At 40.6% G+C, this 17,487-nt stretch overlaps 1 protein-coding gene across 1 annotated transcript in view; it reads right to left on the reverse strand.

Annotated features, from left to right (window-relative positions):
* Positions 1–79: 79 nt before the first annotated feature.
* Positions 80–17,487, reverse strand: part of slx4ip (SLX4 interacting protein) — a 36,792-nt gene continuing 19,384 nt past the window's right edge. The window contains exons 4-7 of the mRNA XM_061746191.1: positions 16,715–16,783; positions 15,286–15,374; positions 1,658–1,764; positions 80–1,570 (exon numbers count right to left, since the gene is read on the reverse strand). Of these exons, the coding sequence (XP_061602175.1) occupies positions 811–1,570; positions 1,658–1,764; positions 15,286–15,374; positions 16,715–16,783 (1,025 nt within the window). The 3' untranslated portion in view covers positions 80–810. The remainder of the gene's footprint in view (positions 1,571–1,657; positions 1,765–15,285; positions 15,375–16,714; positions 16,784–17,487) is intronic.

The raw sequence follows: 17,487 nt of genomic DNA on the forward strand, positions 1-17,487 counted from the left end.
TGTTTTTTTTTTTTTTTACATGGCTCCACAAAAAATCAGGACGTCATTTTTCCAGTTGGCAAAAAGACCTTTATTCACATCATAAAAAATAAAAACCAAATATAAATGGAGGCAGCCATATGTCATGAAATGGAAGATGATGATTTCTGAATGAGAGTATGAGCCCCATAAAATTCAGAGGCAGCTACAGTTTAACATGTGATACTGTCGCTGTCCTGTCTTTAAAGTACTGCTACTGCTGCTTACATAGTCAAATATTCTTGGTTCAGAATAAAAGCTGCTTAAAACATTTCTATATATATTCGTTTCAGGTGCTTACCAACTAAGTATTAAGCAAATTGTATGTGAAGGAAGCTTAAGCAGAAAAGTCTTTTTTTTTTTGAGAATGTGGTGATGAAATAAATCTGGAAACTGCCATCAATCACATTTGAGCTTCAGCAGCGTTACTGGACAGTTTTCAGACGCGGAGGAGCCAGTATTTCAGACTGAAAGCCATGACGTACTGCATGGCTCCTGCCTGTCTGAAATCCCCAATCTTCAGCACAAAACCAAATCGAAACTCCAATTAAAGGTTTTTGACTTTCGTTTGCGAGCCTCTTTACCACCACGACTTAAGGGTGGAGGCAACGTCTGTTTCAAGTATCTGACAAAAGCATAACTCCAGCGCTCGAGTGTCAGTGTGATATGTGTATATGGCACAAGTGAAAACAAGATATTGCAGTGTTCTAGGAGGGGAGGGGGGGGTTCTGGGGAGACCACGTGGACTACAAACCTGAAGCTTGACAGAATATTATCTCTACCTCTGTGGCGTCAAAGATCTTTACTACAGTTTGTCTCTCCCTTTCGGGACCTCTTCAGTCGTAATCTGGACGCTCTGGGCACATTTTCACTCGCCTCCTCCGCGAGCGTGGATCTGGAACCAATAGACGAGCTCGAGGATGCAGGCTTGACAGATAGGCCCCTCAGACTTGTGGCCAGCGTGTTTTGGTTTCTCTGTGCTGTGTTATTGCTGGTGAGGGGGAGCTTCTGGGCCCGTTTCCCTGGAGTAAGCAGCTCTACTTCCAGTGTGGCTTTCTTGCACTCTGAGACAGGGAAAGCCTTCGACTGTGCCTTGGCTTTGACTAGAGGAAAGGGTGGCTGAGGAGGAAGGTCATGCTTGGATGTTTGTGAAGAGGGCTCGGTGGAGTGGGCTTGCATTGTAGCTTGTGGTCTCTCGAGGCATGTTCTCTTAGCCTGTTGTGGTTGAGGGTCTTCCTCAGAATCACTGGGTTTGCATCTCTTGCTGCTCTCACAGCCCATTTCATGTTGGCAGAAATGTGACGAGACTCTGTTTATGTTGATGCTGTCTGACCGACTGTTGTCAGCCTCTTGATTCTGCTTTTGACTAGTTTGTTTCTGAGCCTCTGGCTCGGTCGAGGAACTCTTACATGGCACGTTGTGGTCTGCTTCTCGCTTCTTCGATGCAGAGCTAGGCGCAGCTTTCAAGCTTGATTCTGACTTTCCAGCTTTAATCTGCTGTTTCCTTGTTGTGGAACCGCAGAGTTCTTGATGGGCACTGGCATGTTTGGCTCTGAAAGAGTTAAAAGGATATGAACAAATGCTTTAGAGTCCTCTCCGACTGGTGGGGTTGGAAAGTTCTGAATTAGATCATACTTACATCTTTTGAAGCACAGACTTCTTTGTTTTCGTCGAGCTGTTTAAAAGCTCTTGGGTTTCTCCCACACTGGAAAAATATTCGGATCTGCTTTGTTCGTTCAGCTCAGTCTAGATAGGACAAACAGAATAGGTGTAAACCAAAAAATATTATTCCTGGCATTTCCTGAAAGGGTTGGCTTCCTGTCATATGGCATTGTTTATCACTCTATCAAATGTTTGCACTAATACAGTGCAAACACTTATCAATATTCCCTGTATTTGGCATAGTGCCGTTACCCCACTAAAATAGTATAGAAGATGAATACTTAATGTAAGGTCTTCAGAGACAAATTAAGGAGGGCAGCAGGACTTTGGGTCAGTAAGGTGATTATATTAAAACCAATAAGGGGCCCTCTCTTCTCGTTCTGTAACAATGTTTCATATTGTTGTTAAATGAAGTAGCGTCAGTGCTGACAGCTTCAAATGTATTCTTAGTTGTGTTAAATATTTACCTCAAATACCAATATACACTGGAGATTAAGTAAAATGTACGTTATTTGTTGCTTAACTGGTTAACTTTGGTGAAAGTTAAATATATGCATGTAACTCAGGGAAACTTATGAGGCAGAACAAGGAACAAGTCAAATATTGGATCTCACCAACATGCGCCCTCAACGGGCCACTAATGAAGGTTAATAACACATCTTTTCCTTGGCTGACCGAGAACAGACTCAGGTTTTATGAGAGAACAAGAGACCCTGGTGGTAAATTGAGCAGAACTTTAAGGCTGAGAGGCTTTCAATTTATTGCAAATTAATTGCATCCAAAAAGTTGGTGGCATTAATATCAGAGTGGAGCAGCTTTAGTACATGAGTCACCGTTTGATCGCTTCATGAGAATAGGCGGCATGTACCGCTTAATACATTAGCCATGCTAGGGAACGTAAAGAAGTGTTGAAGAAAGAGTAACCTCATATAACCCTGACTGAAAGATTTGACATGTCAGGACCAAAACAAAAAAGAAAAGGCAAGCAAACATGATAATCCACATATGTTTCTTATCTGGTCTTAAAATTAGGTAAGTTAAACCACCATGTGTCTTATCTTATTACATTGTGTCCTTGTTTGTTTAACAAACACTAAAGCAAAACGCAGTGCATTAATAACTCGGTGCACCCTTGCAGCTTCAGTAGCAGCCAGCTGCTGCTGATCAAATGCACTTATGCTTCTATGAAAGCAAAGGTTTTGTCAGTTTGCTGGTCTGGAGCATTCAGATGTGTGTTACATCAATGTCACGTAGGAACGACATCAGCATGGTTTTAGAAAAACAATTGTTGCCGCCTATCAGTCTGGGTAGGGTCATAATGTCATTCCCAAACAATCTGGGATCAAAGCTACTCTAAATAAATGCACAGACCACAGCTTGTTTAATATCGAACATTGCTGCAACTATGCAAATTTCCCCCACTGAAGGGCCAATAAATGTTTTATCCTTATCGTTCGATGATGAGGGGGATTATTCAGAAACAGAAAACATTAAAAGCAGCTGCATATATTCCCAGAAAGTGACTGTGAAATTAACAGGGGAACTGCAAATAACCCTCTTGGGTTATTTGCATCAAACTACACACGCCTTAGTTAGCATGTTAAAATTAGAAACAGTGAAGTTAGAAAATAAATTTAAAACATTTTAAGTTTAAATAAACTTGCCATGAAGTATGAAATTTTTGGAAAGGCTGTCAGGAAAAGGCTTCTTCTCTCTCTCAAAGAAAATGGCAGAACAGCTGAGGTTTTCAAAGTTGCATCTGATCAAACCACAAGACTTTTGGAACAATGTCCTTTGGACAGATGAGACCAAATTATAGATGTTTGGCTATAATGCACAGCGTCACGGTGACGGAGGGGTGATGAGTTGGGCCTGGTTTCCAGCCACAGGACTGGGTACCTTTCAGTCATTGAGCTGACCATGAATTCCTCTGGATAACTAGGTGTCCTAGAGTCAAATGTGGGGCATTCATCCCACTGCATAGGCTTCACTGTAATCGGATCATGCAGTAGGACAATGATCCCAAGGACAGCAGCAAATCTACAACAGAATGACTGAAAACCAAAGAAATCAAGGTGTTGCAATGGCCCACTCAAAGTCCAGACCTCAGGCAGGACCTTAGGATAGCTGTGGATAAGAGAACGGCCACAAACCTCAATGAACTAAAATTTCATCCTAGGGGGGAAATGAATATCTGTGTGGTGGCCTGTCTGTTCGGTAGCTGTTGGGTTATTTCAATTAAAAATGGGGATTTCAACTTTCTCTGTTGTTAAAATTGAACGGATTAGCAATCAAAGATTGATCCTGTTGGGACTGGGAACGTCTGCAACGAACCCCGATATTTGGTAAGTACAAAATACGTCACACTAGAGAATGAAACCAAAAAGTCAAGGTTCATCAAAAGGGTCTCGGATTCATTCTCTGGCAAAATGTCACAACAGTTTGTTCAAAAGTAGCGAGGTTATTTCACCCGGGGCCAAATCGTTGTACCAGATGACAATGGGATTCACAGACTCATGCCCCTTGCATGACTGAAAACTCTATAGACTGTTGCAGTGGGAAAATACAACCACACAGAAGTTAAATCTGGGAAAAATCAACGTTGTGGCCACTATGTTTATTTAATATCAGACATTTTTCAGCTCATTGCCATCCTATAAACTGGTCTGTAAAATGATCAATGAGCGCTTTAAGATGGGGAAAGCCGATGTGGTGAGCTCTGGCATCCACAAGTTGTTGTTAAATAGGGGAAAGAAAATGTTAAGGTCCTCTCCTGCATGCCATGATACCAGCGACAACATATGACCCTCCACGCGAGGGGAAAGGGGTAATTGTCTCAAGCTGTAGGGGCAGCTGAGGCATTGTGGCTTTGCACAGGGTGACGAGACCTAGCAACTGCACTCCGGTCTCTGACGCAGTAAAGTGTAATACGGCCAGGAAGAGGGAGAGGTGTGAATGAGGAGGGTGGGCCAACGGGTAAGTTATGGTGGATTTAACAAAAGACAAGATAGGACAGTATGAATAAGAAAAAGAGTGTCTAGAGGGGAGAACAACTAAAGCAGAGGCACCTCCCAGAGTCACACTGGCTGACCTCAACCCTTTCTTCAGCATGCCCACAAGATCAGGAATCCTCACACAGGAAGTTCTCCACAAACTGTTCTTTGTGTGGAGATGGAGTCATGCTACAGTGTGGGCAGAGGTTCAGTCTTTACGCTCTCTTTGTCATAGACCGAACTACAAGCGGCCTTGGACTTGAGACAGTGAGACACGTACAAACTAGCATTCGCCTACACAATCACGCACCCACTCCAACAACAACAATGCTGAGAAAAATGTGGGTGCCACTACCCGCACTTTGATGTTGTGACACATGTCATCATCTACGTCATGTGAATTAATCCTGTTTGAAAACAAATTTGAAAGAAAAACCAATAAGCCCAAGGGGGTTCTTTGGATAAGTTGAGGGTCTTCCTGATCCTGTCGGCAGTGAAAGAACCAAGTCTTGAATGGAAGAGCCAAGAACAGAGGAAGAGGTCAGATACACACAGCAAGTAAAGGAAATGGATAAGACAGGCATCATTTTTACACCAAAAGAAGTCTGTTTAAATGCAAGTGTCCCTGCTAAAACAAGGAAACTAGGAAAATTAAAAAAAAAAAAAAAAAAATCTAAAAAAAAAACAACAATGTAGGCGGGTTTTGTGACAAAGAGAGAGAGATGCATGAATTTTCGTCACTGGGGATTTGAGGTTTTGTACTCTGAAAGGCAAGTGGAGTAAATATTAACATTTCTGGTGATCCATTTCCTGTGTGGTATACCACAAAGCGAGATAAATAGGTTAGCAAGTTCTGTTGAGTCTAAAGCCAGGATTTGTAAGAGCATGGAGGTGGCTTTCTTCCAGCTGTTAGACAAGCAAAACTGACAGATTTAAGGAACAAGAAATAATGCAAATCATCCCTGAAAGCATGAACAAAAACTTGGTCACATATAAAACGTTCTGTCATTTTAAGAATGAGTGATTATTGCGATCAGGGATGTTCCAATGCCATTTTTTTTCCCCTTTCAGACGAAGATTGTGATGGGGCTTTTGGTATCAGCCATTATTGAGTACCAGTCGTGTTACGAGTGACATACAAGGCATATTTTTTTTCTTTTTAAATTATATGAAATATTAAACATGAACGTCTGTATGACTTTGGGATGAGTGTCACCAGAGCATCACTCGGCCCTTTATTCAACTAACCTGGGACTCCAGTTGTTCAACTAAGCAGAGAAATCAGAGATTTTCAATGACCAACAGGCTGGTCATCCACGACAATTAATTCTACAATATTATCTGTTATATCTGCTTCTTTCTGGCTTTCTTTGGGGAATTTGTGGAGTTTCTGAAAAACAAACTGCACTTTGCTTTGGAAAATAAAATTATTGAGTAACAAATAAGTAAGCAAGAACGTAAACGAGAGTACATTCTGGACGCTAAATGACCCCCAGGCCTGCAGAGGAATCCCTCTGAGCTTAAAAAAGTGCAAAAGCTGCTTTTTGTCACTTTAATTGTGCCTGGTTTGTTGTGTTAGTGTGTATTTGTTGGTCACGACTCACGTGTGCTCTGCTGTGAAAAGAGGGAGGTCATAATGCACAAAGATCTACTTTGCGGTAGCCTACTTACTGTTCAAATAACAAAAACTGTCCAGTGCTGAAAATGTCTGCAGTTTTTTCACTCGCTGATTGTGTTTGACGCTTCGTCGTCTGTCTGATGAAATCAGACAGACGATCTAGACTAGGCTCCTCACTGCCAAAGCTAACTGTTAACCAATCAGCATTTGAATCGTGCATAGCATGATCTCTGATAGCTATGCACTGTTAGCTTTTTGGGGGACCACACGCAAGCCTGTCTGTGTGGTTTGAGTGCACAAAATTCTTCACTCGGCACCGGGGAAAAATTGGCATATACGGAAACGTGCTGCCATAAATGAGCATTAGCGTTTGCTTTTGCACTTCTCATTTAACCCACACGAGGCTCGAGTGGTCATCATAATTACATTTGTTCCAAATGTATAATAATTAAAAAAAAACACTTCATACCAGTAAACAAGCTGGCACGTTATACAAAATCCTGCCATCTTTTTCATTTGTTCTAGCATTGTTGTAGAATGCATTAAAAAGATATGGAGAAAAAAACCTCAGCTATGTATTAATATGTGTTGTGTACTAAACACAATATACCGGTAGTTGAAAACAACTTCATTTATATCCGAATAGTTGAACACTTGCCTCACTTTTGTAATTGCTACATTCAGTGATTGGTCATCATCAAAATCCAAACAAAACATAACTGCAATAACAATTACACCACTACAATTAATTACTTAAACCAAAATTGATGTAGGCGAGGCGAGGCAGGTTTGTTTATGTAGCACAATTCAACCACTCGGTGCTTCAAAGTGCTTTACGGAGACATAAGAACATCACCACATAGGAGAAAATAAAAAGCATGATTTAAAATGTAAACGAAAGTGAAAGAAAAGACTACAATAGATACAAACATTAGTTAAATGTAATCAAGTTTTGAAAGTCAATCTTAAAACTACCAGTGCTGATTTGGACCTTGGTGTGATGTCAACCTGGATTTAAAAATCCTGAGTGTTTCAGCTGATTTGAGGCTTTCTGCGAGTTTGTTCCAGACATGAGGAGCATATAAAGCTGAATGCAGCTTCTCCATTTCCCCTGGTTCTGACTCTGAGAACTGATAAAAAACTGAGTCCAAATGACCTGAGGGGTCTGGAAGGTTCTTACTGGATCAGGAGGTCACTCATGTATTTTGGTCCTAAACCTTTCAGAGATTTATAGACCAGCATCAGAATATTAAAGTCTATCCTATGATGGACAGGCAGCCAGTGTAAAGACCTCACAGCTGGACTGATGTGGTGCACTTTTTTAAGTTGACCTGTAAATATGCTGTTACAATAATCTAGCCTACTAAAAATGAATGCATGAACCAGTTTTTCCAGGTCCTGCTTATATTCTTAATGGGATAGTGGGCTGAACTTATTATTGTCTCAATGTGTTTTTCCAAATTTAGGTCAGGGTCCATCACTGCACCCATATGTCTGGCCTGGTTGGTCATTTTAAGGTGTATAGAAGCCCTATGGTGACCTGTAAATAGTTTCTCTTTGGTTTCAAAGAAAATGAACTTGTTTTGTGAAGAAAGTCCGGGCACATCCCGTCATGAATCTCCTCAATACATTTACCAAGAGCCTGTACAGGTCCACCGTCTCATGGTGACATTGTAATATATAGATCTCTGTGTCATCGGCATAGCTATGGTAACTTATTATTTTGTTCTTCATAATCTGGGCCATAGGGAGCCTGCAGATGTTAAACAGAAGAGGTCCCAGGATGGAACCTTGTGGAACTCCACATGTGATTATTGTCTGCTCAGATGTAAAGTTACATATTGAAAGTACTTTGTGTTCTTCAGGTACATTTTGAACCAGATTAGTACAGTTCTGGAAGGACCTGCCCAGTTCTCCAGTTGTTTGAGTAAAATATTGTGGTCAACTGTGTCAAATGCACACAATGCACTGAGATCCAGCAAAACTAAGGCTGATATTTTTCCAGTGTCTGTATACAAGCATACGTCATTAAACACTTTGGTCATAGCAGTCTCAGTGCTGTTGTGCAGTTTAAAAAAAAGTAATTTTGCTGTAAAAAAAACTTACTTACTTAGGCTACTTACTTACTTAAAAATGGGAGATTTGAGATGAGCCTGTACTTGTTAATTTTTGTCTTGTCAAAATTGTCCTTTTTCAGCAGAGGGCTAATTACAGGTGTTTTTTTTTTTTAACCTTGTCTGCACACATATTAATGATTGATACCATGACGGCAGAAACCAAAGTACAGGTGTTTTCAGTGACTCTGGGAACACACCTGACATTAAAGACAAGTTCACGATCTGTAACAGGTCTGACTCCAAAATCGTGGAGACCTTTCTGAAAAAACCTCTTGGCAGGATGTCTACACAGCAAGCAGCAGCAGGACGGGTTCAGCTGATGTAAGATGTCCTCCAGGTCTTTTTTGTTATTGGGATGAAACTGTGTCATAGTGTTTGAACCGGTTTTCCATGGACACCATGAACCTGCTGCTGATGCACAAACTGCTTGTCTAATATTTTGGATTTTGTCTGTGAAGAATTTTGACAAAGTCATTGCAGGCCATGGTGGAATGAAGTAGAAGTTATAAGGTACAGCACCTGAAAAATATCAAGGTGCCGTACCTTACATTTACAAAAAATACACTTGCACAGAAAGAAATTAGAAGAAATTTAACCTTGTAAAAAAAAGGGGTGGAAACAATCTAGGACAGACTTATAAAATTAAATCACCAGAAACTTTCATTTTCCCATGTCACTTTCAGGGCTTTCACATTTTTGACATTCTGTATATTAAGTGCATGAAAAGGTAGAGGAATTACAGATTGGAAGGAAGAGAGATGGTGCATGAACAACATAATACTTATCACAAGCCATGAGGATAAAACAGTAAGTATGGTGTGGGAACCCAAGTACCGTAATCTTATGTGGAATGATCAAAACTGCAAAAAGCTGGAAAGAGATCCATGAAAAAAAAAAAAAAAAAAAGAGTCCAGGGATGGCGGTAAGCAGAAACGTCCACCAACTGCTCTCCCCGAGCAAAAAGGATTTAACCCCCTACCACCGCCAGCCAGTCTGCTCGCCCCCCCCCCCTCAAAGCTGCAACATGCATCTCGTGATCCAGCGTGTAGAGCAGACCAACAGTGCCCTCCCTCCCCAGGCCCCAGAGCCTCCAAAACAACATAGCTCCACCACAGGAGCTGCAACAAGCCAGCACATCTGGATGTCAGATTACAGAGATAAGCTCGGCAAAGGTTAAGGAGAGCAGAGAAAATGAATCATTTGGTTTAAAAGGATACTAGTACAGCTTCTCATAGCTCGCCCCAACTCTGAACAGCTCCTGGAAACAACTTCAAAAAGATAAACAACAAAAGCCTCCATAAAACACTAGTTTCTCTTCTGTCACCTCAGATAAGGTGGAAATACGGACAGGGAGATTATGTCGTTATCTTCTAATACAGCTGCACTTGAAAGAAATACTGATACAGCAAAATGGCCTGTGACTGATGTAAAAATACTCTACTGGTTCACAGGCTGACGGCACCTTTCTTGCATTTTAAAACAGTTCTGATTGATTATACCAAACCACACTGATATACATTGAAGTTTGCCTCATGAATTGCAAACACATGACAATACAGTTATGTTTTGTTTGAACTTCCACAGCCCATCAAGGAGGTGATGCAAATTTAGACTGGGGGCTGAAACTTGGAATTTACCAGAAAAAAACCTCTTCAAACATAAATCAGAAACATGTCATAATGGGGAGCTTCTACCCTCTCTGATGCTACAGAGAGAGGGGGGGATTCTGGGATTATTCTAATGCCTCCATAATTCACGTAAAATACACAAAATCATTTAGAAGTCATCATGTAAATCCAATAACTCATTTGTTTTTTACAAGATTATTAATGTTAGTGTGAGATGCCCAAGTCCCTAAAACCATTAAAAAAATTATTGTATCATTATTCTTTCCCAAGTTTGAAGAAAAATAATCATTAAACTGACACCAGCAAACAATCTCATAATTTAACTCTGCAGAAAAACAAATACCTCCTGCAGAGATGTTCGTGAATGTAGTCCACAAATTCCGCCCATCTTCCTCCACCCACCATGCTCCCACAGAGAAAGCATGCCATGTTTGTCTCAACTCACCACATCTTCTCTGCAACAAAGTCAACAAACATGCATGGGCACATACTTGTCTAAAATAGAGGACAGTCCTTATCCTCAAACAATGACAACAGTTTTTGGACCCACCCAGACTAAGACTAAGACAAGCTGTTGACTGTATGAACTCTGTGAAAATGAATGACAGCAGCTTAAAAGCGGATGGAATGAAAGGATGTGATCATGTACCGTCAGAGATTATACCTGCATGTTTGCCCAAGGAGCCGAGGAGGTCGGCAGACTGGGTGCTTGGGAAAGGACTGTCACTAGCTGTTGCAAACTCTGAAGAACAGAGACATGCTGAGGTCATGAATAAACACACAGACTCGTCCAGAGCTCAGAAGAGAGACGAGGGGGGGGGGGGGACTGGAAACACATCTGCGCTCCCTTTGATCCAAACTTCTGCGGCACAGCACGCCACTCACCTCAGCTGCCCACTCTTTGACTGAGTAGAAAACAACCGCCACAATCCTAAACACGAGCTCTTCCTTCCCAAGCTGCCCTCCTCACTGTAGGTACTTACTCACATGCAATAAGTAACTTTTCATGAGAGACTTCAATCCTTTCATGTTAAGAAAAACAATGACATTGTGTAACACACAGAATGTGTTGTTTGCTTCCTACTGTCCCATGCGAACAAAGTGATTTCAACGCATCCAACGCGTCTGCAGAGCCACAGTTGTTTCTGGGTTTCTAGGTCATACCAGGGAGAATGCATCAGTTTAACATGGAAGTCTGGACTCATTTCAATCAGCTCCAGCAATGAGGGACACGACTTTAAAGACGTCAATGTGCTTAAAATTATTCACTTAGTGAAAGGCACAACTATCCACCCGTTAGTTTTAAATAATTAATCCAAGGCGTCATCAGCAGACAGCTTTCAGATGGCAGAGTCCACAAAATCCCATCCAGACATTGTGTCAATGTGTGTAAATAAGGGGGAAAAAAAGAGAACATTTTACAAAACAATTGTTCACACACTTTAACGATACTAAAAAAAGAGGTGCAGCGTACAGATTGCAGAAGGAGGGGAGCTTGTTTTATTTGCAGCACATCCAGGATGAAGTATAGAGTACTGTATATATGCACTGATTACTACTTTAGCATTAATATCCATTTTACAACTATTTGGATGCATCCAAAATATCTATGAAATAATAAAAAGTATAGAGCAATGCATAACTCAGAGCAAAAGTAGCAAACATCATCAGTATGCAAATTCAGGCATCTTCAATTTTCCAGTTAACTGCTCTATGTACACGTTGGACTCAATTGGACATTATCTTATTTTTGCAGTTGGGAACTGGCAGCTAATGTGGACATTTGATGGGTTACAGTTTCAAAACTTGCATGATATATAACAGTGCACAAAGGCTGTTAAAAATTAGGGCCAACAGAGTTCATGTTAACACAGCAGGCATCGATAAACTAAAAATTTAAATTATTTTGGACAGACACCCTCCTTAGATATGCAAAAGCCAGCTTCAACCTGTTTGAGGGGGTGTGAGCCAAAACCTAAGTTAGTCACCTGGAATGATGTGTTGCAAGAGAAAAACACACCTTAAATAATCTTTTAAATCATGATTATTTAAAAGTTGCATGAATTTATTTTTATTTTTTTAAAGAACATTTTAAAATGCTGAAATCCTTTTTCCAGGTTAACTTTTTAAATTGTCCTTGTAAAACTATTTAACTTGAAAAAATTATAAATTATACATTAAACTTAAAAAGTACAAAAATGTAATGCTCTTGAGTAATGAAAAAGTTAGAGAAAGTTAAAAAATAATAAATAAATGTAAATTAGACCAAAATAAACCTGCCCACATACAATATGTTTTACTACACTGCTACATGGCACTTCTGAAAGGTCTAAAACACGTATTCAACTATTGATCAAACTACAGTTGGTCCAGTACCGGTTGAATACAGACACATCATTCAGAACATGAGACAGGTAAACAGGTTTTCTAGGTCTGCCTTTTTTGTTTTTTTAATCTTTGTAATATTGCCAATATTAGGAACATTCTGTCATTCTGCAGAAAATCTGATCCCTGCATTTGTTCCTGCGAGATTGGACCATTGCAACTCATTATTATTGGGTTGTCCAAAAACATTCTCTATGAAACCTCCAGCACATCCAAAATGCTGCAGCCAGGGTTCTGAATAGAACCACATGAGTGATCACATGTCCCCAGTTTTAGCTTCTCTTCATTGGCTACTTGTAAAATCCAGAATGAATGCTCTTAATGATCAATTTCCATCACGTCTTAAAGAGCTCATAGTTCCATATTTTCCAAATAGAGCTCCTCAGTCTCAGACAGCAGGTTTACCTGCAGTTCCTAGAGTTTTCCAGAAGTAGAACCTTCAGTTATCCGGTTCCTCTCCTCTGGAGCCGGTTTGTGTTCGGGAAGCAGACACCCTTTCCACCTTTTTGATTAAGCTAACAGTTAGGGGAAGCTCAGGTGCCCTGAAACATCCCTTACTTATGCTGCCATAGACCTAGACTGCTTGGGGACCTCCCATGATGCACCTCTCCTCACTCATCTTCTCAGTCATCTGTTCTCTTCTACTCCAACTCTATTAATGACTTTATTGCATTGTTGTTATTAACCCGTGTTCCTTCTTCCCAGCAGGTGTTCCTGATCTGTTGTTGCTGTTCCCTCCTCTTTCCTGTCCTCTCAACCCCCCCCAACCAGATGGCCGTCTTTCCTGAGACTGGTTCTGCCTGAGGTTTCTTCCAGTTAAAGGGGAGTTTTTTCTTTCCACAGGCACCTGGTTCTTGCTCAGAATAGGGAATTGTATCTTATAAAAGTTCTGATGCAATGTGTTGGATTTCCTCAGCAAAGCAGTAATTGTTATTGCTATATTTTATTAATTTGGAACGAGTTGAACTGTAATATTGAAGTGCTTTGAGAGGACATTTGTCACAATTTGACGCTATATGAATAAAGCTGAATAAAAAATAAAAAGAATGTGGAAAATAATTGCTTCTTCTCATTAAATGTGTAACTGTTGTGAGCCAAAATTGTAATCTTAATTAAATTCTGATTCATTTTGCACCTCCAAGAAAACTTTCCTCTGCTCAAGTCCTGAAAAATCAGTAACTAGTAGTATAGTTCCTAGAACCCAGTAGAAATAATTAACTCCAACCACATTCTCTTTTTTCTGAAACACGGCTGAGAAAGACTGAGAAAATTGCTTTTGCAGGGGGAAAAAAAAGATGTTGTTGTTGCCCAATAACCCTCTGACCTGAAGATGAGTCTACAATTCCACCACAGCTACAGATTTTTTTTTTTTTACTCAGCAAGTCACACAAACTGAATCCCAACAACCCTGAAAACTCCTCAAACACGGGGAAACATGGCATATTTTTTGGGACTGTCATGCTCGTGCTGTCGAGAGTTGTGCCGTTATGACCCCTTTTAAACATGGGATTGACTCTGACATGAAACTCTAAAGACCAAATTACTTTTAAACAGCAACATTATTATACATTACATCAGCTTTGAGTCACAGCGGAAACCTTTTTTATTTCCTTCCTAATTCAGATTTTTTCTGTGCAGCATTAAAAGAGAAAAAAAACTCTGACACATAAGAACAGAGTTGGGGATGTAAACAAATTATTCTCTTTGTCATGTGAAAACCTTCAGCCATTCTGTCTGGTATCTTTCCCTTACAAACCAGGCTTGAGGTTAAGCTAGTGAAAGCCTCGCCACAAGACTCCCACCCTCCAATTCCCTCAGCTTGTACCGTATGAGCCCAGAGAACCACATCCTGAGCCGAGGAACGCAATCGACAGCAATGCCTCCTTGAACTGGAAAATTGGTTACACAATCTGAACTTTTCACTGACGACTGTGTTGCTCCACTAAAAATATTACAATCGCTGCTTTCATTGGAAGCCAAACTGCGGAAAGTGCAAGGATATTTCAAAGGGAAACAATGGCAAAAACCCCACAGAAAAACAGCAGGCCACCGATCATGGGATGTGATGGGAGAGATGTCTGTGCTTGATGTGAGTGCCAAGGTGAGAGGCTCCACCACGTTTTCCCAGAATGCTCTTGGGAGTTTGGTATCAAATGAACCCTGACCAAAGGATAGTTGATTATAATATGAATTTAAAAGAAGAGAATTATGACAGTTCACAGCCACTTTACTACACTATGTTATCTGATTTTAATGGATCAAGGTGCAGTATTTGACTGCAGGCAACCATGTTGACTGAATCTCTCTTCAAAACCAAACAATCTAAGTGCACGTAACAAGGATTTGAAGATTTTGTGTTTCCCTCAAATATCAATCATAAACTGTTTCATAAAGATTAGTTAGTTAGATTTTTGCTTTTAAATTTATTGATATTGATTTTCTGCTTGCTGCTTGCAGTGTTCAAATTAGTTTAGACATAAGTAGAAAAAAGAAAAAGAAACCAGTCACCTGATAAATGTATGAAAATTTGAGTACTCTGACTTTTTGGACCACCCACAAGTCCCATGTTTGAGTTTGACAAATAAGAACTGTACATTTGAGTTAGCAAAATGTGGGAGCAGAAACATGTCAAAAGAGTAGAGTGACTGTTGGTTTGGACCCCGACTTTACCGCCTTCGCACCCTCTTGCCATCGTCTGTTTTCTAAGTCTCCAGAAAGGTTCAACTCCCACCCCCTTTGAGAACCAGCACATATAAGTGAGAGCACAAATTGGCAACGTGTCCCCTGTAATAACACGCAGACCAGTGCCGGACTTTTTGCCAAGTGACTGGAAGAGGAAATAGGGGAGTATAAACAGCACTCACCGCGACCGGGCTCGGGTTTCTATGGTGCGCTGAGGCATCCACTGGACGGCTCACACACACAAGATATCGCTCAGGAAACAAGCGCAAATCTGAAAGCAGGCACAGAAACAGCACAGACCTCGTTGCTTAATAACGTGAGCTTACCTCTAATTATGAGCCACAGTCAGACAGAAGGAGTCGTGGTGGATGCTTGGAATAACATCTACGCACACGGAGTGTTAACTATCTATCAGAGTCCAGAGAAAATGGGACTTTACGTGGATCTGCTGCAAGTCAGCGTGATATACTTGAAAATTTGGCATTAGCAATGACTTTTTGTAAAGTAATGTAAATTCACCACAAAATAAAATGTACAGTGCATGCCATCATACTACTAATAAATACATCTGCCTGTAAGACACCACATTAACTAGCTGTGATAAACAAAATAAATGTTTACTGCCGATGATGGCAAGATCAATGAAAAATGCCAAGGAGGAGTTACTTTTATTTTCCTGTTTGTGTTTGATTCATTTAGCCCGCTTCTTTCAAGTAAAGGCTTTAGAGTTGTGAGTTACATCAGAGTGCTTTTGAAAGACAGCTGGCTGATTTCCTTTGACTTGTGTGGAGAAGAGGCATAACTTGCATGTACATGCAGAGTAAATTACATTGACAGCTAAGAATGACTGTCATGAGCATTTTTGGGTGCCGACTGATTCCTAAATTGCTGGTAACGATTCATTGAGTACAAATTATATCTGTAGACGGAAATAATAATATAATACAAATAGCTGGAGAAATTATGTACGCACCAATTGGTGTGAGACATTTCATCTCATTCACCTTATAACTTGTCTACCGAGTTTGTCGTATTCAGTGTTAAAGTTTTAGAAGTAACTAACCAACTCACCCCCACCCCACACATAATTCAACTACATACGTAGGCGACAGCGAACCCAGTTGACTGAATTATCCAACCTTTGACCCCAGAAGACCGGACCTAATTTGATGTGTAACGGACCTGCTGAGAGAAGCCGTCATCTCACTCTGCAGCACATCAGAGCTGCCTTCACTTCCAGGCCTCAGCCCTGAGGGAGCAGATATTAACTTTACTGACAGGAAGAGAACCATGTTGGTCCCATGAAAAGGTGACCAAGGGTCACAGACACTAGATGGGCCATGGAGATAGATTCTCACTGCCCTCCATACACACCCCCACAGTCCCTAACTCTCCCACTCTCAGTAGCCTCTCAAGGGAACCACTTAATGGCTGCCTGTTCCCAACAACACCCTGAGCAGGTAGGGACAGGACATAAAAACAAGTGAGGGGGAGAAAAACCAACATGCAGACCACAGATGACTCGGCCTTTCTGTGGGAAATGTAGCCGCGATGTTCATTTCCAATGCTTTTAGCAGTGATGGAGTCTTCGCAAACATCAAGTTCACATACCCTGCTTGACAACACATCTGAGATTGGAGTGCCGCTTCAGAAAATTGGCCACCAGGTTGAAACTTTCTCCTATAAAAGAAATGAATAAAAAAGACAAAGAATAAGTTAGAATTTGTACTACCAGCGATGACACATAAAAAACTGTTTTAATCCAACTTTAGTGGTAGATTTTCATGTTTACTGTATGCAAATGGTGATACAGAGTAATTAATCAACAGAAATTCAACACAAATATTTTTATGTTGGGCTTTACATGATGTGTTACGCAATTTACATCTTATACTGCAGAATAACGTGGGGGGACCAAACTTTCAGGTTAAACAGTTAAAATGGCTTTAATATTAAAGATACATATTCTTTCTTTTTTTTCATGAGCTAACAAAAATTTGGTGATGTGTAAGTAAAATGTCAGACAAGGTTTTTTGGAGATACTGTACTAAAGCAATCTTTTATACAAAGTCTTTATTGCGCTAATCTAAGCATCAGATTTTAGGGGGTGGAGTCAGTCACTTGACTTCACTCCAAACCCTGTTGTCCAAGGTGTGCCTCTTGTGAGGTCAGTATGACAACCCACTCTTGAAGTACAGCAAATGCACCGTTATGTACGGTTGGGTGAGGATAAACAAAGATAAGCATGAAGTGGCTGGAAAATTCTACTGTGATCTGGGTCCATGACGTCACAGCACTCTGTAAATCTGAACAGCTGAGGGAATGACGTATTTTAAAACTTAACTGGCCACACAAACAGCTTCTGTCAAAGTTTGTAAGTACTT

Source organism: Cololabis saira, chromosome 17 (genome assembly GCF_033807715.1).
Source record: "Cololabis saira isolate AMF1-May2022 chromosome 17, fColSai1.1, whole genome shotgun sequence".
In the NCBI taxonomy this organism is placed as follows: Eukaryota; Metazoa; Chordata; class Actinopteri; order Beloniformes; family Belonidae; genus Cololabis; species Cololabis saira.